Source organism: Mucor mucedo (genome assembly GCF_025094135.1).
Source record: "Mucor mucedo strain NRRL 3635 chromosome Unknown EV154scaffold_42, whole genome shotgun sequence".
NCBI classification, from domain to species: Eukaryota; Fungi; Mucoromycota; class Mucoromycetes; order Mucorales; family Mucoraceae; genus Mucor; species Mucor mucedo.
In genome coordinates this window covers 104,960-130,135 of record NW_026252326.1, presented here as the reverse complement: position 1 = coordinate 130,135, position 25,176 = coordinate 104,960, and the positions used below count along the sequence as shown (strand labels likewise).

The 25,176-nt window shown below is 37.2% G+C and overlaps 9 protein-coding genes across 9 annotated transcripts; 4 read left to right on the top strand and 5 right to left on the bottom strand.

Moving 5' to 3' along the window:
• The first annotated feature begins 1,204 nt into the window (after nucleotides 1–1,204).
• EV154DRAFT_507666 (uncharacterized protein) lies at nucleotides 1,205–3,610 on the top strand. Its single transcript, XM_051601458.1, has 5 exons — nucleotides 1,205–2,070; nucleotides 2,126–2,188; nucleotides 2,263–2,360; nucleotides 2,416–3,300; nucleotides 3,373–3,610. The coding sequence occupies exons 1-5, from the start codon at nucleotides 1,231–1,233 to the stop codon at nucleotides 3,566–3,568; spliced, it is 2,082 nt and encodes a 693-aa protein (XP_051457934.1). The 5' UTR covers nucleotides 1,205–1,230; the 3' UTR covers nucleotides 3,569–3,610.
• A 23-nt stretch (nucleotides 3,611–3,633) lies between these two features.
• On the top strand, nucleotides 3,634–6,112 carry EV154DRAFT_464083 (uncharacterized protein). The gene is made up of 5 exons (XM_051597651.1): nucleotides 3,634–4,532; nucleotides 4,595–4,657; nucleotides 4,730–4,827; nucleotides 4,882–5,775; nucleotides 5,831–6,112. Exons 1-5 carry the CDS (start codon nucleotides 3,687–3,689, stop codon nucleotides 6,024–6,026), a joined length of 2,097 nt encoding a protein of 698 aa, XP_051457933.1. The 5' UTR covers nucleotides 3,634–3,686; the 3' UTR covers nucleotides 6,027–6,112.
• A 4,782-nt stretch (nucleotides 6,113–10,894) lies between these two features.
• On the top strand, nucleotides 10,895–12,792 carry EV154DRAFT_507657 (uncharacterized protein). Its single transcript, XM_051601457.1, has 2 exons — nucleotides 10,895–11,039; nucleotides 11,095–12,792. Exons 1-2 carry the CDS (start codon nucleotides 10,934–10,936, stop codon nucleotides 12,324–12,326), a joined length of 1,338 nt encoding a protein of 445 aa, XP_051457931.1. The 5' UTR covers nucleotides 10,895–10,933; the 3' UTR covers nucleotides 12,327–12,792.
• On the bottom strand, nucleotides 12,361–12,696 carry EV154DRAFT_563229 (uncharacterized protein; the record flags this gene model as incomplete). Its single annotated transcript, XM_051605771.1, has 2 exons — nucleotides 12,361–12,615; nucleotides 12,685–12,696. 2 exons carry the CDS (start codon nucleotides 12,694–12,696, stop codon nucleotides 12,361–12,363), a joined length of 267 nt encoding a protein of 88 aa, XP_051457932.1.
• Nucleotides 12,771–13,826, bottom strand: EV154DRAFT_507656 (uncharacterized protein). Its single transcript, XM_051601456.1, has 3 exons — nucleotides 13,680–13,826; nucleotides 13,563–13,619; nucleotides 12,771–13,500 (listed from the first exon to the last, which is right to left on the bottom strand). Exons 1-3 carry the CDS (start codon nucleotides 13,735–13,737, stop codon nucleotides 12,845–12,847), a joined length of 771 nt encoding a protein of 256 aa, XP_051457930.1. The 5' UTR covers nucleotides 13,738–13,826; the 3' UTR covers nucleotides 12,771–12,844.
• Nucleotides 13,827–16,612: 2,786 nt separating this feature from the next.
• EV154DRAFT_507650 (uncharacterized protein) lies at nucleotides 16,613–17,207 on the top strand. The gene has a single exon (XM_051601455.1). It carries the CDS (start codon nucleotides 16,659–16,661, stop codon nucleotides 17,109–17,111), a length of 453 nt encoding a protein of 150 aa, XP_051457929.1. The 5' UTR covers nucleotides 16,613–16,658; the 3' UTR covers nucleotides 17,112–17,207.
• EV154DRAFT_507649 (uncharacterized protein) lies at nucleotides 17,070–17,668 on the bottom strand. Its single transcript, XM_051601454.1, has one exon. The coding sequence runs from the start codon at nucleotides 17,390–17,392 to the stop codon at nucleotides 17,198–17,200; it is 195 nt and encodes a 64-aa protein (XP_051457928.1). The 5' UTR covers nucleotides 17,393–17,668; the 3' UTR covers nucleotides 17,070–17,197.
• Nucleotides 17,669–17,897: 229 nt separating this feature from the next.
• EV154DRAFT_507648 (Peroxin/Dysferlin domain-containing protein) lies at nucleotides 17,898–19,442 on the bottom strand. The gene has a single exon (XM_051601453.1). It carries the CDS (start codon nucleotides 19,395–19,397, stop codon nucleotides 17,967–17,969), a length of 1,431 nt encoding a protein of 476 aa, XP_051457927.1. The 5' UTR covers nucleotides 19,398–19,442; the 3' UTR covers nucleotides 17,898–17,966.
• A 995-nt stretch (nucleotides 19,443–20,437) lies between these two features.
• Nucleotides 20,438–22,532, bottom strand: EV154DRAFT_507647 (major facilitator superfamily domain-containing protein). Its single transcript, XM_051601452.1, has 6 exons — nucleotides 22,323–22,532; nucleotides 22,179–22,262; nucleotides 22,055–22,119; nucleotides 21,761–21,999; nucleotides 21,210–21,686; nucleotides 20,438–21,146 (listed from the first exon to the last, which is right to left on the bottom strand). The coding sequence occupies exons 1-6, from the start codon at nucleotides 22,505–22,507 to the stop codon at nucleotides 20,523–20,525; spliced, it is 1,674 nt and encodes a 557-aa protein (XP_051457926.1). The 5' UTR covers nucleotides 22,508–22,532; the 3' UTR covers nucleotides 20,438–20,522.
• Between the last annotated feature and the right edge of the window lie 2,644 nt (nucleotides 22,533–25,176).

The following is a 25,176-nucleotide window of genomic DNA, read 5'->3' as shown; positions in this document are numbered from 1 at the left end:
TCTCTCTAAATTACGAACTGTCATAATTTTAAATATCTGTCCTATGAAAAGTGTTGTTCTTAAACTCAGAGATGCATTTTACTTGTTTTAATATTGTCCCAACAGTATCACGACATAGATCACCGAATGATATTATGTTTTACCTTGTGTTACCTGGTGTGCCACACACCTACTTGCTGTACTCTGTATTTGCCTTTTTCCAGGCACACATCGTCGATTGGGACTATATGCACTTTCTGTGTGGTTCAAACGTTATCTTATTCAGGTGGGAAGTCATTATACTCTATTATACTCTATTTTATATAGGCATTCTGATTAGCAAAAAATACAATTAAATTAAATGACTTTCATCCTGCTTGCCATTAACATGACACAGTTTTCGCTCGGTAATGATAGAAATGAAAATATATGAAGGAAAAAGATGTCTGCCTCGAAACCGGGATTTATTATACCAATTTCCGGACATTGTGATTTAACAATTTGCTTTAGTCAGATTGACATGTCTGAGTCAATAATATATCGTGACAACCTAAAATCAAGAAAAATTGGTGCACGGATAAAACCTCTCAATTCCCCTTATAACTATTTGATTGTAAAATAGTGTTATTAAATGAATTTGGTGGTTATTCCTCCTTTCTCTCCGGGATATGTGGATATTCATAAAGTTTTGTGGTTCAATTATCTCAATTTACCAAAGAATACTTGACGTGTGGAACAAATAGTAACAATGTCACACACGATTTTATATTGTAAAGGGTTGTACAATTCTTGGGTGGTTTGGCTGTCAATCACTTAAAACGTTGGTATAACCAGCGTGTTGTTCCGATTTTTTAATTTGAACCCTTTTTTTTTATATATATACGAGTCTGTTTCTTCTTTGATTTTCTTGCGCTAATTATTCCAAAACAAAGATGTTGCCAACAATATCCCCAGTTTTGAGTCGGATAAAGTTCGGGGCATACAAACGGGAGGCAATCGAGATATTGAGTTCCTATCCTCATCACTTTGGGGATAAATTGCAGCTGCATTCAGACATATCCAGTTTATGCGCTCTTTTTTTTATTTTTTGTTTGGTGCATGATAAAATGTAGGGCAAAATTACAAAAAAGAAAAAGAAAAAAAAACTTTGTATCACCATGTCTGAAATATAAATCATCGCTTATTATAATTATACCTTTTTTATCTCCTATAAAAAATTCTTTCTTTCCCTCCAAGTATCTGATTAGAAATATGGCTATACTTAATACAACCCAAAGAGAAACATTGACCGCTATTGTGGATACATTTGTTGCGCCGCTTAACCAACAAGAAGAAGAAGCACTTATTCATAACACACTAAATACCCCCAACAATTGTTTTAGCGAAAGCCAAATATCTGATTTTTCCAGGCTCTCGGGCTCTAAAGTTAACGCCCTGGACCGAATTGAACAAAAGTTGTCGATCACATTGAGCCCTAAGCAAATTAATGATTTCACTATGGTCCTTAACCTACTATCTTATCGTCCTTCCTCTGTATTATTTACAGGGTATTGGACATTGTTCAAGGATTTGGACCGTTCTTGTCGTGAGCAAGTGCTTCTAGGTTGGAAAAAATCGTCTTATGCGATTTTTAGACAGCTTTATAATACATTTATGGGCATTGGTATAATTGAATCATACAATGCTATGGAGACACCTCTTTACGAGAGCATAAAGTATGCTGGTATACAAGGAGGGCACTCATATTTCCAGCATCAGCCCGATTATGCAAAAGTATATCATGAGAGACTCCACATGTTGACGACAGAAGAGGCTAAAAGCTATAAACGGTTTGATGCCATTGTCATTGGGAGTGGAGCTGGTGGTGGTGTAACAGCATGCGAGCTTTCTAAAGCAGGACTTTCTGTCTTGGTCATTGAAAAGGGGAGATATTTTCATCAGGATGATATGGAGGTAGATAATGATCAGTTTGCGCTTTCCAATATGTTTGATAATGGTGGCATTGTTCCTAATGCCAAGGGTACTGTAAATCTTATCTCGGCCTCCACTTTTGGCGGAGGAACTACAATTAATTATTCAGCTTCGATTGGGGTAAGTTTCTACGTGTTTCTTACTCACAATGGATGATGCCTAATTTTTGGTGTAGCCTCAGCAATTTGTCAAGGAGCAATGGGAAAAAAAAGGGTTGCCTTACTTTGTATCACAACAGGTTAGTCAGTCGTTCCACCCACCCCCCTTTTTTTTTTTGGGAATTAATGCACTTATTCATACTTTTTTGTATAGTTTGAGAATGATATTCAAAGTGTCCTCGACCGCATTGGAGCAAGTACTCAGAATATTGTTCATAGCGGTCCGAACCTAAAACTCATCGAAGGCTGCCAGTAAACAATAAATATCATTGTACTTGACCCTTTTTACTAATTAATTTTTATAAAGCAATCTTGGGTATGATATTACGCTAATGGCTCAAAATACGTCTGGCCGACCTCATCATTGCGGTAAATGTTACACGGGATGTTCATCCGGCGTCAAAAACAGCACGACCAACACCTACTTGAAGGATGCTGCCGCTTACGGTGCTAAATTTTTAGATGCTACGCAAGTCATGCATATCGTTACCAAGAGTGGTAAAGTGAAGGGTGTTTCTTGTAGGATTCATGGCGAGAAGAAAAATTTTGTATTTTATGCAAATACGGTTGTTGTAGCAGGTGGTGCACTTCATACGCCCGGACTTTTAAAAAACAGCGGATTGACCAATGCACATATTGGTAAAGATCTTCGTTTACACTTGTCAGCATTGACGGTGGCAATTTATGACGATGTGGTAAATCCTTCCGAAGGCTCGCTGTTGACGACTGTTAGCAATCAATTTGATAATTTTGATGGGTCGACATATGGGTTTAAGATTGAGTGCTTTACAAACGGTGTCGGTATTTTTTCTGGCATGTTACCGTGGTCGGGTGCAGCAGCGCACAAACAACGCGTATTACGACATCGTAATGCAGTAATTACGTTTGCAATGGCACGAGATATGGACTCACAATGTAGCGTAAAATACGATGCTTACAACAAAGTTGATATTGATTTTAATATATCAAAACATGACGGGGATACATTGACGGAAGGAATTGTCCAGATGGCAAAAATTCATGTGGCAGCGGGTGCGCGAGAAATTCATGTTACGCAGTCAGTTATAGATGCGTTTGTGTTTGAAAGCGATGAAGAGTCGCGCGTGGATAATCCAAGATTCTTGGACTGGATTCAGAGTGTGTATCGACTTGGACCACCTGTACCATCCTCAGGTCATCAGATGGCGTCGTGGTAAAAAATTATTTTTATTTACCCCATTGGTTTTTTGTTAAGCTAACCTAAATTTGTATAAAATACGATTAGTCGCATGGGAGTTTCTCCATTGACATCAGCAACTAAGCCAACTGGTGAAACGTGGGATATTTCTAACCTTTACGTTTCTGACTCTTCTTTATTCCCTACTGCTTTAGGTGTAAACCCTATGGTAACCATCCAAGCTATTGCTTTGCATGTTTCCAGACATATTATTGATCAACAACGGGTGGAAGCAAAGTTGTAAATATATGCTGTGTGACGCAACTTTTTTTTTTTTAAAAAAAAAGAATAAAGCTGCATTTTTTTTTTCGAAACAAAACTTGTTTTCATCCACTTTTTTTTTAGTAGTTTGCATAAAACAAATGACGAAAAAAAATTATCCTCCTTTAGAACTAACAGCAAGTCAATCTCAGACTTTATGTAGTATCTTTGATACATTTATAGCAGAGCTGTCACCGGAAAAGACACTAGCCCTTGTTACAAGTATTCAAGGCAAAGAAGACTGCTATGGTATTAATCAAACACAAGTCTCCAATTTAGCTAAAATCTCGGCTTCTTCCTTGGATGTAAAAGCAACCGTCCTTGATTTCTTTCAAAACTCGGTTGAACCAAGTAAACGCGTGGATTTACTTCGTGTCCTGGATCTTTTGGCAACACGACCAGGCTCTCTCTTGATGACGGGATATTTCCAGCCCTTTCATTTACTAAGTCAAGAGCAACGTGAACAAGTTTTGCTGAGCTGGAGAAAGTCTTCCATGCAGACCTTTAGAGGATTGTATAGCTCTCTGGCGGGCATCTGTTTATTCAATGCATATAGTTTAACCAACTCGCCTATCTTGGAAGCTATCGGTTATGATGCGGATAAGTTCTTTGAAACACATCCAGATTATGAACCCGTACAGCACAATCGCATCCCTATGATGACCAAGGAACAAGTAACTGGCATGACATTTGACGTAATTGTGGTGGGTAGTGGTGCGGGTGGAGGTGTGGTAGCTGGCGAGTTGGCACAAGCAGGGTATTCTGTCTTGGTGATTGAGAAAGGAAAGTATTTCCATCCTAGTGAAATGGTACAAGAGGAGTATCAAGGTTATAGAGACATGTATGATGGCGGAACAGCGTTTTTGGCTACCAATGGCACAACTCAATGTCTTGCCGGCTCTACATTGGGAGGTGGTACAGCATTAAATTATTTAGTTTCTTTGAAGGTGAGCTATTAATCGATATATATTTAGATATTCGTTTTAGACTAACGCTATTCTATATATAGCCTCAATATTTTGTTCGAGAAGAGTGGGCTAAACAGGGCCTTTCACATTTTATCTCTCCTCAAGTAATGTGAAAATAATAGGGAAAAATATATCTATGTTATTCTGTTATTAACCATTTAATAATCGACCTACAGTTTAACAAAGACCTGGAACGTGTGTTTGATCGAATTGGTGCAACTACAGAAAATGTTACAATGTCCAAGACCAGTGAAAAGTTTATCAGCGGCTGCAAGTAAGTAGAAAAATAAGACATTTAAAAAGTCTTTTATTAAAGCTTAATTATTAGACAGCTTGGTTATGAGGTTGAAAGAACACCGGTGAATACCGGAGGTAGAGCCCATCACTGCAATAAATGCATGCTGGGTTGCAAAGCAGGAATTAAAAACAGTACGGCAAATACATGGCTTGTGGATGCTATGAACCACGGAGCCCGATTCCTGGACCGAACCATTGTTACGCGTGTGTTGACATCCAAGGGTAAAGCCATCGGTGTTGAATGCCATATTCACGACTCTACAGAGGTAACTAGGCTTATGGCAAAACATGTTATTGTTGCTTGCGGTTCATTACGCACACCTACTTTACTCAAGAATAGTGGGCTTTCTAATAAGCATATTGGAAAGCATCTGGTGATCCAGCCAATAAGTATGGTATTTGGGTTCTATGATGAAGTAATTCGACAAAATGATGGGCCATTGATTTCAAATGTCTGTAATGCGTTGGATAACTGTCAAGGAGATCACTATGGAGCCAAGATTGAAGAGGGTATATTATTACCTGGTGGTGTTTCAAATAAGATACCCTGGTTAGGAGCAGCGGAACACAAGAGTATGATGATGAGACATAAAAGTATGGTATCCATGTTAAATGTCGTCCGTGACAAAGATTCAGTGGGCGTGGTCGATTATGATCCATCCAGCCCTAACCCGATATTTTCTTACAAGGTGTCAAAACATGATGGGACGTCGATGGTAATGTGCATTGAGAAGAACATGAAGATAATGGTTACTTCTGGTGCTCGAGAGCTGTACTCTCCTCAGCCGAATGTAGACCCCTTCAAGTTTAGAGATGACGAGGAATCTCGAATTGATAATCCACGATTTATAAAATGGATTGAAACAATTCATAAGGCGGGAGCATTGAATACGCCACTTATATCCGTTCACCAGCTAGGCACATGGTAAAGTTTGGTTACACTTAAATATGTAAACCGTGATACTAAATACTCTATGTAGTCGAATGGGTGTATCACCTAAAATATCAGCGGTTCAACCAACCGGTGAAACATGGGAGATCAAAAATTTACACGTTGCTGATGGCTCAGTCTTCCCTACCTCTGTCGGTGTAAATCCAATGGTTACTATTGAAGCTGTTGCATTGCATATTGCCCGTAATGTTATATCAAGCTTGGAGCCCAAGTCAAGACTTTAAAAGGAAACTTGTGTTAAAGCCTTACATATGTCCCATTTTTTTTTTGTCAATTAAAAAATCTACAAATACGTTCATCTTAAAGAATATATACCTTGGTTTAAAAGCATGTACTAATAGTAGCGTTCACGTAAGATCACGGTGTAAAATTCTTTTTCTTGAAGACCAGAAAAGTCTTTGTGGTATAAGTCTTTGATAAGTACATCAATTTACACATTAGACGTGAATTTATATTTAAGTAAATAAGTAATGGAAGTAAGGATGTAACAGATTTTATTGCTTATCTACTCAAATTCAAAGGATTACTATTTTAAATAGAATTTGTTTTTATTTCTAATACATAGCTAGCTTAAATGTGCCTCATGACCAGTTTTTTCAATCTGAATATTACACTTTCTTTGTTTACATGTAACAGTAAAAGGATTAAGAAAAAAAAAACCTGTAAAAGACTTGACTTCAAAATAGGACGAGATAGCAACAGCCAACATAGTATTTACTGCTCAACAGTTGTTTTTTAGTTTGTTAAACACAATTGTAAGAGTTAAAAAATTCTTTGGATTTTATTTTTATTTTTATTCAAAGTCATCAAGAGCACGTCCATGGGATTGATATTCTTTGGAAAACTTACTGATAATATCATCAGCTTCCAAGACATTGTTACCCTTGCTGTAAGCGTCAATATATCTATAAGCACGATTATAATATCGTCTATTGATTTTATGACCGAAAACAGCCTCATCATTGTCAAGAAACTCTTCAATTCTTGACTTCAGAGTATCAAACGAGTAATCACATTCCATTCGTGCATATCGTTTCGCTGCGCCCCAAGGTCTTTCAATCCAGTTGCACTCGCAATGGTACTTCGGGTATAAGGTAAAAAGGTGACCAGCCTTGAATGTTTTGGTCTCAAGCATGTTTTTTTGCGCCAGAAAATCCGGCTGCTGGGAGAGCAGGTACTCAGCGCAACAACCAGGCTTGACCGAAGAGTCGTGAGGTGTCCCACTCACACACAATCTTCTAAGATGCTCGTTTCTCCCAAGCAAACCACGTTCTCTCAATAGAACAATCATTCCTTTGAACTTCTCACGGCGCTGTAAACATAATGAAATAAAAATTGATATGAGTTTCTTCTAATTTGATATAACAAGTATGTATATTTACTCCGTGTTGGTGTTTTTGAACAACCTCCAAGTTGTCAAACACCTCTCCTTTTTCTCTCCGTCTTAGGATCTCCTTTCTTGCAGCTTGAGAATCGAAATCCTCGTACTTGTACATACTTTGAGGCCTGATGATGCCGTTTCTATCTACAAAAGTGGTATCCCGAAACCTATACTTGGTACAAACCGTCATATTGGTAGTCCCGGAATTCATTCGCAAAGGCTTTATGGTTTGAGCTTTGGTCAAAGGCAAAAATACCAACACAGTTAGGACACAATTTATCGAGAAGAGGAATTAAATCATTCAACTGGTTTGTTAAATCTTTGTTGGTCCAATAACCATCGCCGCTACTGTTGCCAGGGAAGAAGATGACTCTTGATATCAAATTGACACCATTGACGGTACCTCTCATTGTTCCGTAGCAGGGATACATCGACGAATAGGAGCTTGACTTCAAAGCCAAGCAAGACATCTCTCCTTCACATCGGGATCACCAAGGATCGATTTTCTCTTCACATGCTTACCCTGCTGATGAAGTGGAATTTCACCAGTACTCAACAAAGTTTCAAACCACTCTCTAGCGACACGGCGGCGGTAAAACTTGGACGCGTGAGGCCAGTGCAAATCAACCGCACGCGTTGTTGCTCCAACAAATGTTTCTCCTTCCAAAAGTTCGACCATCACTTGCTTCACCACAACATACTTCAAGAACTGGTTAACACCTTCTTGATGTTGATTGGATGTACAATTTCTTGACACAACAATCTTAGACTCCAACAGGGGCAAGGCGTCACGAATCTTTTCCAAAGCAGCTTCATCGGGTCTTCTTGGTCTTTCAATTTTTTCAGGTTGAGCTGCTGTAGTTACCTGTTGCACAGCGGGGAAGAAACTGTTGATAGGACGACAGCCTACAGCTGCCTTGGCTGCAGCAGATCTCTTTCTGCTAAGAGTCTCTCTCACAGGGACAAGTTTACGCTTAAATTTTTGGTGTCCTGTTTCGTTGGTTGCATTACTCCAGGAAATAGGGAAAGTTTCAGCGTTAACCTGATCTTCTTCGGGTTGAGGAATGTCAACGATAGCCTCATCGGAAATTTCTTCATTGGGAATGGAGGCAGCTTCTGCAATTCTTTTTAATTGTAAAGCTCTGGCTCTTTTGCCAATGTTCATTCTTTTTCTTGATTTAGCCATTGTATAAATTTATTGTTTAGATAATAAAAAGATCGATGACAGTGTCAATAAGTAAAAATTTTATTATTTTGATCGTTTTGAACTCCCGGTGGACAATAATTCCAAACCTAATATCTAAATCACTGTTACCTCAATAAGCATAGATGAAGTTACGAACCTTTTTACTTAGTACATGAAAATTGAATATGCACTTTCTCTTTTTCAGAGTTGATGATATTGAACCTTCAGCTACCCATCTTATGGGCTCTCGCTTAATCACTTTTAGTCGATATTGCGAACTTTTTAAACTCAAAAAATAATTGAGAATGATTCTTGTATAATAATAAGATGCTTCATAATGTATGTTTTGAATCAAAAGTAAATCTACTTGGTAGACCGAAAATGCAGAACTCATTTAAGCCTTTGTTACTGAATCTGTGTACACAAACAGTCCTTGTTTCATGATCCGATTACCGTTAATCCTGACCCTTCAGATGAGGCTCTAATAATAAGATAAATCTACTTTGCTTAGTTACCACAAAAAAAAAAGGATACACGTTAAGCGATGAAATTTATTTTCCAAGACCTAACTGCAATAAATTTAAAGCAGCAATATGCCTTCTGAATCAGTATTAAAAATAAGATTGGCATGGTTTGCGAAGTTTTCATAGTTTCAAGCCTTTTATTACCGGTCGTATACCAATATCACCTCTGCATTCAGTTTATCACTACAGCCAAAGAAGTGAAGAGCGAGATGTTTACCATTCTGCTTTAAAATGTTTGCTTTTATTAACCAGACCTGATGTAATGTCAAAGAGTAAAATGGTCGATTTATTCTTGCTCTTCGTTGACTCAACGTATTATTTAGAAGGGAAATGTGATAAACAAGATGCACAACCCGGATCGGACTAGTTATTTATTTATGCATTCAGCCTTGTCTGTCTTTTTTTGAAATACATGACGTGAATATGACCTCGTTAGTTATAAATAAAGAGTCTTTCTTTTCTCTCTCTTTATTTTCCTCTTTCTTTCTTCCAAAAAGAAACCGTTTTAGGAAATAGGCGGAGGTGGCGATAGTTTTTGGTTGACAAAAACAACAGTAATACAGCAGAAAGAACAGCTAGATACAGAAACCCACAATAGGAAAACATTCAGTGATTTACTTTTTTTTTACAATGATAGAAAAATGTTGGCAGGTAACTCTAAAAAGTAAAGGAAGGTAGTTAACAGTGAGCTTGGCTTGATCTTCTATTGTCAACTTCTCGAATATAGATGTTGCAAAGGTAAAAGGCATGATAGTTAGTTTAAAGAGCTTAAAGATGGTGTAGGAGCTAAAAGATATGGCATGCACACTGCATCGAATGATTCTTTGCTGCAGTTTGCTTATAAAATATTTATTGGGCTTATTTTTCTCCCACGGATATAAAGTTGGCGTTGGCAGGCAAAGAGGGCAAGATAATTTTAAGTTGTAGATGTGACTTGCCTACAGGGTATAACTCTCGCCTTAATTACACCAATGTTGTATATTAGCCAGAAGATCCTGGTGATATCTTTAGTGAGTTACAACTGATACTTGATGCTGTATATCAGTTCAACTTGTTCATGAAGGACACTAAAAACATCGTCAAAGAAAACGTCAGTTGTGACCAACATAAGGCATTCCTTCCTTAATTCTCAAGTCAGGGAGGCGGGCCTTTCGCACGCCTCTCATAGGCTCATGTTAATAGTGCTGTATGACATGATTTGTGGCACTAAATGCTTGTTTTAGTCCTGTGGATGTCACGCTTAAAAGCTCAATGGTGCAACCCAGTGGTGAAACATGGGAAGTCAAAAAAAAGTTACACGTTGTTACTGATAGGTCTCTCTCTCTCCTATTCCCAGCATCTGTTAATGTCACAGTGTTAATTCAAGCTTGGAATCTTAAAATCAAGACGTTAAGGAGGGGACTTAAATAAGTCTTATTTATAACAGTTGCAATTTCTATTCCTCTCTCATCATTATTACTTTTTTTTTGTCGTTGTAGGTACAAGGTACTAATAAAGTCAAATAAATATTACACTTTTTTAATCTATTATGTGCAACTTTAAAAAGAATGTTATTGTCGGTGGTCGTCATGTTTTTTTTAGTCGCATCATCTGATCATATATAAATAGTCAAATGAATAGATCTCACAATAGGTTGTCTTTAAGAAAATTCAAGGTCATGTTTTATGAGCCAAATAAAGAGAGAGGGAGAGGGAGAAGATATAGATAAGGATGGATTAGATACTCTCACTGATAACTTAAAGACGAGTTACATAGCGTTCTTGATCATAAATATGTTGAACCCGTCCAATTGGAAATAAGGGTTTTTTTTTTGTATGTAAAAATTCATGTTCCGGTCACTGAAAGATTGAATGAATCCTTTTAAGGGAGGTTCATGTACTCTTACATGTGATAATAACCAGTTTTCGTGTTACACCAGTTTTTGAAAAGGTGGAGAAAGCTTGTGATTTTTTTTTTTTAATATTTTTTTACACACGCGCGCGCGTATTATTATTTCTTTCCCTTCTTTCTATTATCCTATTATTTTTTTTTCTTTTTGTAATGTCAAGTAGTTTCAATGACGAGTCTTGGCTATTTAATAACAACCTGGTAGAACTGAAGCCCAGTTACAATAATGAAACCTTACAGGAGCCTGTTCCTTTTGAAGGTACTTAACAGAAGAAAATCATAAGAAAACACTGTATTCACATACGCACTTGTAGATTTTAAGTTTAGCTTCGGTATGAATCCGGATCTTTCACCCATGATGGATCCATTCCTACAAGAACCTTTTAATTTTATGCCAGCAAGTAATACTGTTTTGGATGAAAACGACCAAAAGGCATTCTCTAGTTTTTTGGATACTTTCTTTATGGACCCAGATACACAATTCCAATCAACCCAAGAGAACAATTTTTATGAATTTGAGTCAAATTCCCCTCAACAAAAAGAAGACGAAGAGTACAGAAGAAACTCTATTTTACAGTCGCTTGATGAGCAAAAGCTGTTACATCAACGGCTTAATATGATTGCATCACTACCTACTACAACAACAACAACAACAACAACAACAACAACAGGTGATCAGTGCAGAAATGAATCATCCTCTAAAAGTGTGACATCGGAGGAAGATAATATACCTCAATCAATATACCTTCGTCAAAGTGATTCTGTTTCTTCACCTTATCTTCATACAAAGAAACGTTCCAGTTCCAGTGCGCAACTCTATACGAGACCCACAGAGAAAAAGGCCAGGACGAATAAGGAATTATTAACTGAAGAAGAAAAAAGGGCCAATCATATCGCCTCCGAGCAAAAAAGAAGAAGCACCATACGCAATGGCTTTAAAGATCTTACAGATCTGATTCCTACTTTAAAAAACATTAATAATTCAAAGAGTACAGTGCTCTTTAAGGCGGTTGATTTCATTCGTTATTTAGAAAAGAGAAATAAGGGCTTAAAAGAAAAAGTGGGGTCACTCCAGCTTCGTGTACAAGTGGAAAGTCGCATGACGAGTAAACCTCAAATGACTGCTGTTCATCCACCAGCACCAGCGCAAGAAAAAATAGAGATGATGAAGAGGTTATCGCCCCCACCACCGCTACCAACATCATTATCATCATCATCAACAACATCATCATTGTCATTATCAGTGTTACCATCACTACCACTACCACAAAGTACCATTGTAAAAACCAAACCATTTATGAATAACCCCTCTCATTTACAAGGGTTACCAGCAAATGCTAGAAATGCTTTATTAGCACACAAGACACAACAAAAGCAGTTATTATTATTACAGGAACAATTACAAATGCATCAAAGGCTAATTGCACAACAGCAAGAATTAAAAGAAAAGAGCATTAAGAATAATAAGCTACCACCTATTTTAGGAAAATATGATCAATCCTCACTCTTGAAAGAACTGGAGGACAATGCCATTAGTGCACCATGATAATAATTATTATAATAAGAATAAAAAAAAAAGTTTATGAAGAAGATGCAGTAGTAGTAGTAGTAATGGCAGAATATTTCTTTAGTAACACACTTCGTCTTTGTTCCCATGATTCCTTTTCGGGGTTCTTATGACAAGAAGGTGGCGTTCGGTTCCATTGGTAATAGGTTGGAGTTTTCCTTAAACAGTTAATCCCGTCCTCTTCGTCTTGAATTTCTCCATAATATCTTGATCTCTGTTTCATTATCATGTAGATAATAAGAACCATTCCCAACAGAATAAGGCCTGCCTATTGTTAATTTTTCTTTTTTTTTTTTATTTTTTTTTGTACACCATTGTATAACCTACCTGCATTTACCATTGTAGACATGCTAATTAGCAAAACAAGGATGTAAAGATGAAGATTAAAATAAAAAAAAAGGAAAAAGGAAAGAAAAAAAATAGAAGAGAAAGAAATACTAGTTACATTTATATATATATATTTTTTTTTGTTCCAGCTTTTCTTTATTATTAAAACTCTATTTTTCTTCAATCTTCTTGGGTGTATCATCACGTCCAAGGCCATTTTGCTCCCAAGGTGAAAGAGCACCTTCAAAGTTTCTGAAGGCTTGGGCCAATTCAACGGGTTCAGAAACAACACGCTTCTTTTCCTCATCATAACGAACTTCGACATAACCTGTAAGAGGGAAATCCTTTCTTAAAGGATGACCTTCAAAACCATAATCAGTCAAGATACGACGGAGATCAGGATGACCTGTGAAGAAGACACCAAACATATCATAGGTTTCACGTTCCTGCCAGTTAGCAGCGTTGAAAAGAGGTACAACAGAAGGAACAGGAGATGTTTCACTGGCATAAGTCTTTACACGAATACGTCCATTATACTTCATACTCAACATATTATAAACAACTTCAAATCGGTTGTCACGGGAAGGGAAATCAATGGCTGTAATATCCAAAACAGATTTAAATTGAGTGTTGGTGTGGTCACGCAAAAAGTGCATCACTTGGTAGATAGCTGAAGGTGCAGCATAAATAGTTAATTCATCCTTATAAACACTGAATTGTTGAACAAACTTGGGCATCACTGACATGAGATATTGACCATATTCATGGAGATGATCATTGCCGGACTTGAAGTTGGGATCGGCTGATACTTGGTTTAAATCCTTTTCTGTAAAACGTATTCAATGTCCTGCTCTTCTCCTAATCTATAGTCTCTTTTTATTTTTTTACCTTGGCATTTTACACTGGAAGTAAAAGCACGAGCAGGTGTTGTACGGATAGCACGCACTAATCATTTAAGGCACATTAGAAATCATTCATTCCTCTTTCCATTCTCTTTTTCTTTACCTGCTGAAAGTTGACGTGGGAGGCGTGCAAGAGAAGCACTAATTAATCGTGAAGCCATTTGAAAAAAGAGTGGGGAGTTTCGTTGGTATAATTAACAAAAGAAAAAAAAAATCGCACAGGAGATTTTTATCTAACAGAAAAAAAATCTGTCCCCGGATTTTCACTGCCAGGCTGAACATCTGTATTTATACCCGATGACGTCAGAGTTTTCTTGTTTTAATGAAGAATGAACTTGGTAGATGTGTTCATAAAAAAAATACTTAGTAAAGATGTGTTAAACCGTGGCTAATAAAACATTTCTAAGTTGCCTCGTTATTTACACATGATAAAGTTGAATATCAACCTCACTGAATATTTTTATTTAGGCATGTTTGAACACGACTAAAGTTACAGCGTTATACTCGCTTCAATTCTGAGTAAGTGGAACTATATCTTAGGATCAAAAAGACTTAGAACTAAGCAGTACTTTGAGTTAACTAGTTAAGTTGAAACAATTTTTAATCAGGTACTAATGACTCTTCTAAAAAATAAAAATAAAAAACAGCTTTCAATCTATAATATAAATCCTCAACTTTCATATCAGCAGGCAGATCATTCGGCTTAAATACTACAATGTACGTCAACTTCTAGCTGTGGTCAAAAGATGCAGACCTTTATTCTCGTGTTTCTGGAAGCAATTATTTTACTGAGGGTGCTCTTATTTACGAATCAAATAGGAATGTTATGAACAATGGGCGTAGGCAGAATGAAGTACCTTGCATTTTTATGGAATGTTTGTTGATTGGAAGTGCATGAAGTGGGAGTGTGATATAACTATGTTTACAAAAAAAAAATTATCAAGCTTTATAAACGATTATTCCAAATATTTTGCATTTCGCCAAAATTTAAACCACAGTACGAAAGAAAATATGCTTGTTTACCATGGTCTGTCACTTATCAACTACATACAGATTGATAGAATGGTGTTTGTTTGAATCAAGAAAGTTTCACCAAAAGCATCGATACATCCGCAATAAAGTTGGAGGACTGGGTCCATAAGAGAGGCGCTATCGTACAAGAGAGATGCAAGCAGAGGCTGGTAGTAGTGGTGCTTTAGATACAAAGAAAGCGTTGCAACAGATATCCACGGTGGAAGTGTGTATGTTCTTTCTCTCTTTTTGACGCCGAGTTTCATCTGCAATATTGTCATGAAAAATCTTACGATGATCACCCGTAGCTGTCCGGGTTTCCAACATAACAATATAGCATACAAACACAAGTATTTGTTGAAGCGTGATACTCCGTGTTTTTGCTATTTACGAAGGCAAACATAAATATTATACCTATTTCTTTCTTTTGTTTTTTTGTTTTTTCATTAACCTTAAATTTGATGGTTTCATTTCATCCTACTTTTACCAACATCCCACAACAATCCCTTAGTAGCCCAAGCATTACGATAACTAAAGGCGCTCCTCCCGCCGCTCCAAACAACACTCTCGCAGTATCGGACAGTCTGATTTTTACTATCGACAACTTCACACAACAGCAATTTGCTTTGACCGAAGCCGAGACCAAAGAAGCGGTCAGAATCGCTCACTTGCTTAACTCTTGTCTGAATTTTTCTTGCAATCTACATATCAAATTCTAATTTTACAACACAAAGAAGGCAATACATTTTTCCCCCTCTGCCTAAAAATCCAACGCAAAGCAGTCCGTAAGTGGGCAGATAAACAGCTGATGATAACATCAAGAATAAGCTATTCCATTTATCTAAGCATGGATGGCTAAAGCAATTTAAATTTGTTTATCTTGGAAAAGTGTGTGACATACTGAATGCTACTGTGTATGGTCACCTCATCATTTTATCGTTGCCTTCTACACGTGTTTCATTTTCTTTGGATGCGCTAATGTAACTACTTTCAACTTGTTCATATTCGCTGTAGTTTGAAAGCAGCTTGATGGCATGTTGTTTCATTGGTTTGCTAGGTTCATCGTATGTTTGTAAATTCCTCCATGCCAGAAGGAATAGGGATTGCCGTTTTCGAATCTCGTGAGTCAACAGATCCTCTTTTGAAATGTTGTTGAAGGCCATTGTCACATGTTGTTGTTGGTATATTGTGTGGACATTCTAGAAAAGGTAACCTACTTAAGTGGCTATAGACTGAAAAGTATGAGACTCAGCAGGGCGCCAACTTATCGGAAAAGAACTGCAGATACCGTGTCACTCATTTAAATTACGGTTACCTTTGTGCTTTAAAGTGACATTTTATTTATCTGTACTACTACCGATCCGGTAAAGGAAGCAATGGGCTTTGTTTTGGAGTTTTGCTAAAGTTGGATCCTAAAATGATACTTAGTAAAGACAATGAAAGATAAGAATAGAAATACACACAAAAGAAGATTGGATGTAGGCATGAAACCGATAGGATGGACGGACCTCTTAAGGTCAACGTCATTTGAGCATTGCACAGGAGTTGCATGACTTTACCACGCTTTTTTGTTTGTAAAAGAATTGTTTGCATGAAAAGGGATGACTTTATGTTTACTTCACACGCGTGTATGTTTCCTTTTTGCATTAAATTACCGGAAAATGAGGTCCAACCACCTCTGTATGAGAACTTTGCAGGGTCGACATAAAATGGTGTCTTTATTTGACCAGCTGACGATTAAAAAGAGGTAATAGCATGGATTGACCACACTTCCGAATAAAAAGAAGGTTGTTCAATAATCACCCGATTAAATAAAGTACCGCTTAAATATTTAGAGAGAGAAAATTTTTCTTTGGCTGGTTAAATGAGGGACGCTAAGGGAGACACCGGGTTTAGGACTTTATTTAGCACACGTTGGCTAGGATACAAAGGGGGGAAAATGCGGGGTTGTATCAGCAACCAGATCCAATCATTCGTGGAAACACTAAGTAAGGTATAAAAATGAAGAAAAAATTTTCTTGTGCCTTTTTTTTTATTTTCCTTACCTTTCTCTCTCTCTTTTTTTTAAACTATGATGGAATATCAGCCTATCAGTCACCCATATAACTCATCTTGTGGCTATTGCCATGACCATGAAGAATCATATATATTTGGAGAAGATTCAATTAGCTGTTCACCAGTTTTTGAAAGCTGCTCCGTTCGATTTGAACAAGAACCGTTCCGTTACAATTATTTATTAAATTTGATGACAGCGCCTGATATGAATGCCTACTTATCAGTAGCTAGTTTTAATGATGATATATATGCTTTACCGATCCATTTACAGCGTCTCATAAGTGAAGCAAGAGAAGAAATACTTTTATCGAAAAATAAGAATTACACTGAAAAGTCTGCTCAGTTACGTCTAGAACGAGTTAGAAACCTCGTCTGGCAACGTTCCGCTGGTGACTTTTCGATACTAATGAACACACTTGTTGAATTGGTTTCTGATGAAGACGAATTAGAAGATCTCTTGAGAATCTAACTTGCACTAAACACACTTACTCACACACACACACACACACATATATCCCCCCTTTTTTTATTTTATACATATTCAATAAAAAAAATTTATTTCGTTTTTCGTTCTGCCCGTATCTTTCCTTCCGAGTTTCCAGCTGAGCTTGATCTACACTGACCTTTCATCCAATTGTTCAATTCTTGGAAATTATATGAATTGGACTTATAAAACATGTGGAGAAACCCACCCAATAATGGCACGAGGCTCAAAAGAAAAGCAATCACGATATTCAACACCATGCGCATCAATAACCAGATAGGAATACCCAATGTCGTAGATAAATAAACTACATTTTTTTTTTTCGCGTTCAATATGCTACACAGACATTTCTTAAAATAGACAACTTACTCTGATAAACTGATAAAATAGAACCCATCGTGCCACCAATAAATGGAACAAATCCCTATATTAAAAAAAGTTTAAAATCTCACAATTATTTTTAAATTTTTATTTTTATTTCCAGGTCTTTTACCAGTACTGAGCCGATACCGATAGGAATAGGACTCCAAGGAAAGATATTATCTAAACCATTAGAAATATCTTTGATTGTCTTCAAGCGCTTTTCCTTTTCATCCGTAGACATGTCTGGAGAAGGTAAACTGCGTTCCAAGTAAGGAAATTGTTTTTCTGCATGGTTCACTTGTTGCACTCCTATTTGTCTTGCCTTTTCAGCCATTTGTGGCACATGCAACCCTTTACCGATTTTCTCTTTCACGTAATTCATTATATTAATTTTTGAGTGATAAATAAATTAAGAAAAAAAAAAGATAACGAAGAAAACCTTTATATTTTTATTATGGATGGTAGGGGTTTTAGGTTTCAAGCATCCTCCTTTGTCTCAACCTGATCAATTTCACGTTCTACTAATCGAGCACGACGACACCACCTTCTTCTTCTGGTAAATGTCTGAATGCCTGGTAATCCACTCATTTGTTTCCATGCATTGTTGCCATACTCCCAACCATTATGGTCAATCTTTCCCGCCAACTCTCCCGTCATATCAACCCACCAATCTCCATCTGCCCAGCTCCAAACCTTGTTGGTAGTACGCTTAATAATCTCATTGTTTACAGTATGGGTGCTAGTCTTGACTGTGGACTCGGGCAATTTAAATTCCTCTTTGGCGGGTATAGGCTTTAATTGATTATCTGTCCAAGGACTTCGTTCACTGGGCATCATATTGGTTGTCCAGTTGACACCTAACCACCATCTTTGATTCTCAAACACCTCAAATTGAAAAATCATTTCATTGCGCTTCCCTGTTGAAGCATCTGAATCAGCGTCTGTTTCAATTACCTGTAATGCTCTTGATTTCTCTGATTTTGCCCTTGACAAGACAGAATAGAGCCAGTTTTTGACAAGTGTTGTTTTTTTGACGGATTTTTGAGGCCAAGAGAAATGGCCAAGGGTTGTAGTGATGAGAGCAACACCGTATGCCCAGGTAGCGGCCAAGACATGTTTCAAAATGATGTTTCTGCGCATAGCAAAGACAATGGTATTAAACCAAGGAGAAGGGCTGATTAATAAGACAGTACCTACAATGGCCAATATCATATGTGCACCCAGCATCCAGTTGAGGACAATCCAAATAGGCCAAGTGTATAATAATATACTCAAAACCGAAATCACCGTATCACTCTTGGATCCATCCAAATGAATCCACACCCGCTTCAGATTCAAGACAACATGATCGATAAAACTATTGACGACGGCTAAATCCTGTAAGGTATCGTCCAGCGATACTTGTCCCTCTGGTCTGATCTTTCTCGAGATCAATTCATCCTCTTCCTCCTTCTGTTGCTGAAGTCGGGTTACTTCATCATCTTCCTCGTCATGGTATCTGTCTCGCTTGATCTTTTCCTCTCGTCGTTGACGTTGTTCAGCACGCGCCTTCTCCATTGCTTCTCGGCGTGATTTACTCGTCTTGACCGAAAGCCAGTCTCTACCCAACTTGTATAATATAAGCATGGGAAGTCCAAACGCAAGTAGTTGCCATGTCCATAAACAACTCATAATCCATAAAAGTACCATCAGCACAGATTGACGGGGCTGACTTGTTCGCCACATGAGAATATCAATGAGCTGTGAGGTGCATTGTAAAGTAGGTCCCAGCACCACCAACAGTTTTAACAGCGGAATTGGTATTTGGTCCAACGTCTGTACAGTGTGGGGTGAAGAAAAACTGAGTATCTCATTCTCTCCCTTGTTACCTGCAGGTGCAGTACTTGATCGCTCAACGGATTTCGCCATGGGTTGATTAGAAAGCAAAAGAGAAAATAATAATAAAAAAAAAAAGGCGAAAGAGAGTCTGTTTATGTATAGAAACCTTAATATTCACATGCGAAAAAGTTTATCATTACGTCACGAAATAAACATGTATTAATCATAAACAGCAATTGCCAAGTGGATTTTCACGTAATGTTGAAGAATATAGGTAACTTATACTAGCGGATAACATGTTTTCAATTGACCATCATAAATGATTATATACACCCTTTTTTTTTTCTTTTTTCGCAGTGCATTCATTTGAAACTATTTGTGTGACAGCGGCATGGAATCCTTATTTTTTAAGTTTATGTAATAGTATTGGAGCTTTTCGTATAAAGTTGCTTCACTCTAGCAAGTATTCGTTTTTTAAGTGCTTGATCTAGTAACGTTCGTAGCTCGCCCAGTTATAAACCAACCGTGGTTATTTGAACATTAGAGCCGTATATAGACTAATAGTGTAAGTTTCATTCATATACTTGATCATGCAGTTAAATATTATACAGTCAAAAGTCACATTTAGAGAATATCAAAAGACCGTTTGATACAAAGCTGATAGCTGCTACAGTGGAATTTCGTGCTGTAAAATGTTTTGTTACACATCTAATACGACATGGAATTTGGTTATTGTGACTAATTTTTATCAGTAATGGATTAAAAAAACTCATGCAAGTATCGGAAACTATTGCTGATATAAAGTGTAGAAACGTACATTACTACGGATACCAGTTGTAGATGATGTATTTCTATCCGGTGCGCAGACTTTTCTCGTTCAAATAAAGGTTTATGTCCTTATTCAATGAATCCAACAATCATATCTTTATTATGCAAACCGATTCTTTTTTTATCATTTTTTACTAAATAAAAGATGAGAAATTTCCCCCGCATTGTTTCTTATGTCTATTATGTACATATATCCATGCGTTTAAAAGCTTCTGTGCACGGTTTGTACTCCAAAACATTGAGCGTACATAATTGTACTAGGCTCAATAGTCTCGATCCTGGCTTCAGACACCAGTCTGAAATGATGGGAAAAAAATAACTTTAATGATATAATAAAATGATCTAAATGTTGGAATTAAAAGTGTGTGAAAAAAGGGGGAGATGAGCCTATTTTGTTGGATGTGTGCCTAAATGGCAGTCGCGCATAAATAGTGCTGCTAAAAAGCACAAGACAGAGCATGCAACACCATACGCAAAAGCAGAATGGATAGCTTGTGCCAAAGAGGATATAATCACCACTTGCATTTCTGGAGCTAATGTACGAATTTTAGTGATGGATGTACGCACAAACTCAATAATATCTGCTGCCTCCGGTCCGGTGATGGTTCGATTTAAATTTGATTTGAAGCTGGATTGTAAGATAGCTGCAGTCACTGAGCTACCGGATAACCAGCCGAAGGAGCGACACAGGAAGATCATGGAGGTAGCGGAAGCAGTTTCAGAGTGTGGTACGTCAGCGACAAGCGCAACCATGGTAGCTACCAGGACAACGCCGAAGCAGAAACCTTCAGCCACCATACATAAAAGTCGAAATGGAATGGGTGTCTCAAGCGCCCAGGTATACGTTCCAAAAGCAGCCGTCACTTGTAATGCAATGATGCTCACAAGGAATTTTTTGTATCTACCAGTGGCGCCCAAATATCGACCCGCGGTCCAACAACCAAATGCAACCATTGCAGTACGAGGCAGAACCCACATACCCGCTGATGAAGCATTGTATCCTAAAACACCCTATTTTATGTATATGTGAATTAGAACATCTAGTCTTTTTTTTTATCACTGAATACCACTTACCATAAAGTATTGCGGGATCAAGTAGGTAAAGGTCATGGTTGAAGAGCATAAGAACAAATTACACAGACAAACTGCAACCACATTGCGGTTTTTGATCAGTGTACGAGATACCAAGGGGTGTTTAGCCCAATTAAATTCAAAGACTCCGAAAATTGAAAAGAACGTAATGGCTGTGGTTAAGAGTGTGATGATGAGAGGGTCATCCCATGCGTGGGTATTGCCACCTAAAGAAACACCGGTAACAAATGAAGCGTTTGCTATCAGCAAAAAGCCTGCACCCACAAAGTCAATGCGTTCGAGCTTCTCATGAAGGTTGTCCGTAGCATTGGATCCCTTGGCCAAATTGTAATTTTCCAGCTTATTGATATAAATATAAAGGATAAATAAACAAGGTGGAACATTGATATAAAAGCAATAACGCCATCCAATGTAGTCATTGATAAATCCGCCCAAAGGCGCACCAATGGTTGTACCAACCTTAAAACCTTGTATTAATAATTTTTTACATCTCTTTGTTGGTACTACCCAAAATTTTACAGATTTCCACTTACTGTTTGTGCCATATTGACATATGATTGGTATCTTCCTCGATCTCTCATGGGAATTAAATCGTGAATTACAACAGACGCCATGGTCATCAGTCCACCACCACCCAAACCGGCAATGGCACGTGCAATACTCAATTGTACCATTGATCCGGCAAGCCCGCAGAGCCATGATCCGACGAGAAAAAAACAAAGAATAGCAACAAGTGTTGATTTACGACCGAAAATGTCTGAAAGTTTACCGTCTATAAAGGGGCAAGTTAGGATATAAAAATCAAAAGCAGGGATTGAGGGGCTTACATAAAGGTTGAAGAGCCGAAGTACTCAACATGTACGATGTCATAATCCATACTGAAAGATTGGAACTAAACAAAGAAAGAGTGTAAGGATAGGCGAGGGAAACCAAAGGGATTGAGAATTTTACCTTTGAAACTCTGTACCTATTTCATTGAAAATAGTGGCAACAATAGACGTATCTACAGCAGCCAAAAACCCACTTGTACAAAGACTAATTTTCTGTTTAAATCTCCAATTTTTTTTTAAAAAAAGATCTAGATTTGAATCTTACCATAAGGTAACCATGGTTAAAGACACTTGACCCAATCTGTGCTTGATAAGATATTCAGCATCATGCTCGTCGATGGTGGTCGTGCTACTATCGCTACTGGCAAGATATTCTTCATCAACAGCCTTGGTATTATAAACCCTTTCGGTAGCACCCTTTAAAAGAGGATCACCTTCACGATTTACCATGATGTATGGAGAGGAAGAAAAGAGGATAAGGAGACTCAAATTTCTGTGAAAAAATTCAACATTCTTTAAAGGCATGAACTGAATTTGAAATTCAGTCGTGTAACATCTATTGCGTTTTTGAACACTCAATTGCGCAACTCCATAATTGCAACATTGCGTGCAACATTGCGTGCAATATACAGCACAGATATTTTGATAGGCATCATTAGATCTGTTCAAGAAAATGTGGGGGGAAACTGACTAACCGAGATGGCATTTGGCATTAATGTAGTGAGGTATGGCGGCGGCTGAATTGGGCATTAAAACGGTTTTCTTAGTTCTATGTCCAGATTCTTTCAAGACATGGACTTTTGTAGACTTATATTACCACATGTTTTAATATTATGAGTTTTTGTTTCTACTAATTCTTCTACGGTAAAATGCTAATGCGAAACTTTATCACTGGTATCTGAAACTAAAGAATGCACGGGCTAACACAAAAACTGGGCGTTTTCTGATTCGCTTTATTAGTGGTTTTTTAATTAGATTTAATTTTCATATTTACAGACATATCCAGAATTCTTTATCCGAGTCCTCACAAATGTTCCTTTGCATAATGTCCAGAAATTTCTTGTCAGTATGTCTCTTCTGGAGAAAAATCAGCTTCCTCTTGGGGACTTACATAATGTTCGTATAAATAGCCAACTAGCATTGACTTACGTCTACACCTACTTTTTTTTTCTGGAAAATGCGGATTACTTGGCTTCCTCTCCTGTAAACACGTATACAAAGAACACCAGCTATAAATAGTCTTACCTGATGAGATATCATTTTAATATAGAAAATATCGGTTTACTATCTTGATGTTTTCTATCGACCAAACAAGCTATCAACATCTTCAAAGGAGCTCCCTTTCTCGAAAGTGTTCTTTTAAAGAAGAAAATCCAGGGAGATGAAAAGTATCTTTAAATATAATAAAAGACACGATTGATAAACCAGTTTATATTCATGCAAAACAGAGTTATATGTAGACAAGAGCTAATTTTATCTACTGGATATATTTTATTCACGTATACGTATAAATCGCTCACCAAATCTGATGTGTAGAATAATGAGCCTTTAAGAAGCCTGTAATCCCATCCCACAGAGACCCCGTCAGTCTCTTCGAAAAGTATGTGCAACTTCATTCTCGCCTGTTTGTTTCGATTAAAAGAAGCGTTATTGATTTAAAACCGAGAGATGAGCGTCATCTTCGAATTTAACGCTTTAAAAGAAGAACTTACTTTTTATTAAGAACAAATGTAAAAAGTTTGATGACTTTATGAATTTGTACTCATGTGTGACATTTTATCCCCGTGTTTGTTCAATAATACTTTAATTCACAGTTTTATAAAGAATTAGCTGTAAAATATAATTTTGCTGTCGGGTGATGAACATGCTGTGCTTCACTTTGATGGAGACAATAAATATTTGCATCGAGTAGCAGTAATTTGATGATTTATGTAACATTCAGATCCATCACGGGATGTTCTATGCTCATATATAATGTCAGTAGGGATATTTAAGTTACTACCAGCAAAATAAATAAAAGGGAGGAGGATCCAATCAAGATTGAAATATTGGATTTGTAGCCATAATTTTTATAGCCAAATAGGAGTTTAAAAATATTGAACACACACGACATTCACAAACCATGACAAAACATCAATCAGATATGGTGATAATCCCTTCCTCCTTTATGGTATATGATAGTTTTCAAAAATAGAATTTCAAGTTCAATCAACTGATGACATCTTGTGATATCCTAACAAAAAACAACAACAAAAGCAGCAAAACGGATTGACATAGTTTACAAATTCCCAAATAAACGACTTTCGCTTTTTGACAATGCAATGGTGTAAGAACGCCTCCTTTAGGATCAAGATAATGCGCACATGTGTGTCCTAGAGCTACTAGGAGACAGACGTAGATCTCCCTCTTCTTGCCCCTTTTGCCGCTGACCCTGTCTCTCGGGTTTCGAGATGCAGACAACTGCACGAATAAAGTTCGCATCTGTTTAAATTGTTCCTTTCGAGATCATTCAATTGGAACAAATGGTTCAATCACCAATAGATCGATATACCTGTGACGTTTAAATTAAAAAAGGATCGTCTTGGTGCTGACCGCTGTATGACATGATTGAATTTGTGTGCAAATCGGAGATTGTGTACGTGTAGCGTTTCATTTGATGTATGTTACTCAAAGCCCTTTGAAATGTATTTCACCCGTCTTTTCTTGTTAATTCCTTCAAAATAAACCAAAGTCCATCGTAAAATGCACTACTGTGACGATATATTATGTAAAAATCTTATTTAATTGTAAATCCAAACCACCGAGAAATTTGAAATCTCGACCTGTATTTTTTATTGCTTAAACAAATTTACTGCACTTCGTCATATCTTGTTTGTTTGTTGTTTGTTTAAACAAAAACCAAATATAATTAAAGAGCATTCATCACAAGATAAAATGAGTGTCACTCCTATTTTGGGTTTGACATATTAACCACTACCTTGGGATAAACGCGATACCAGAGCTAGTAAGGACAATCTCTGGCATTAAATTTAATACTCGCCTGATATTGTGTAATGAAAATTATAAGATGTAAAAGACGATACGTAAGACTAATATTTGTTATCAACTACTCCTACCCC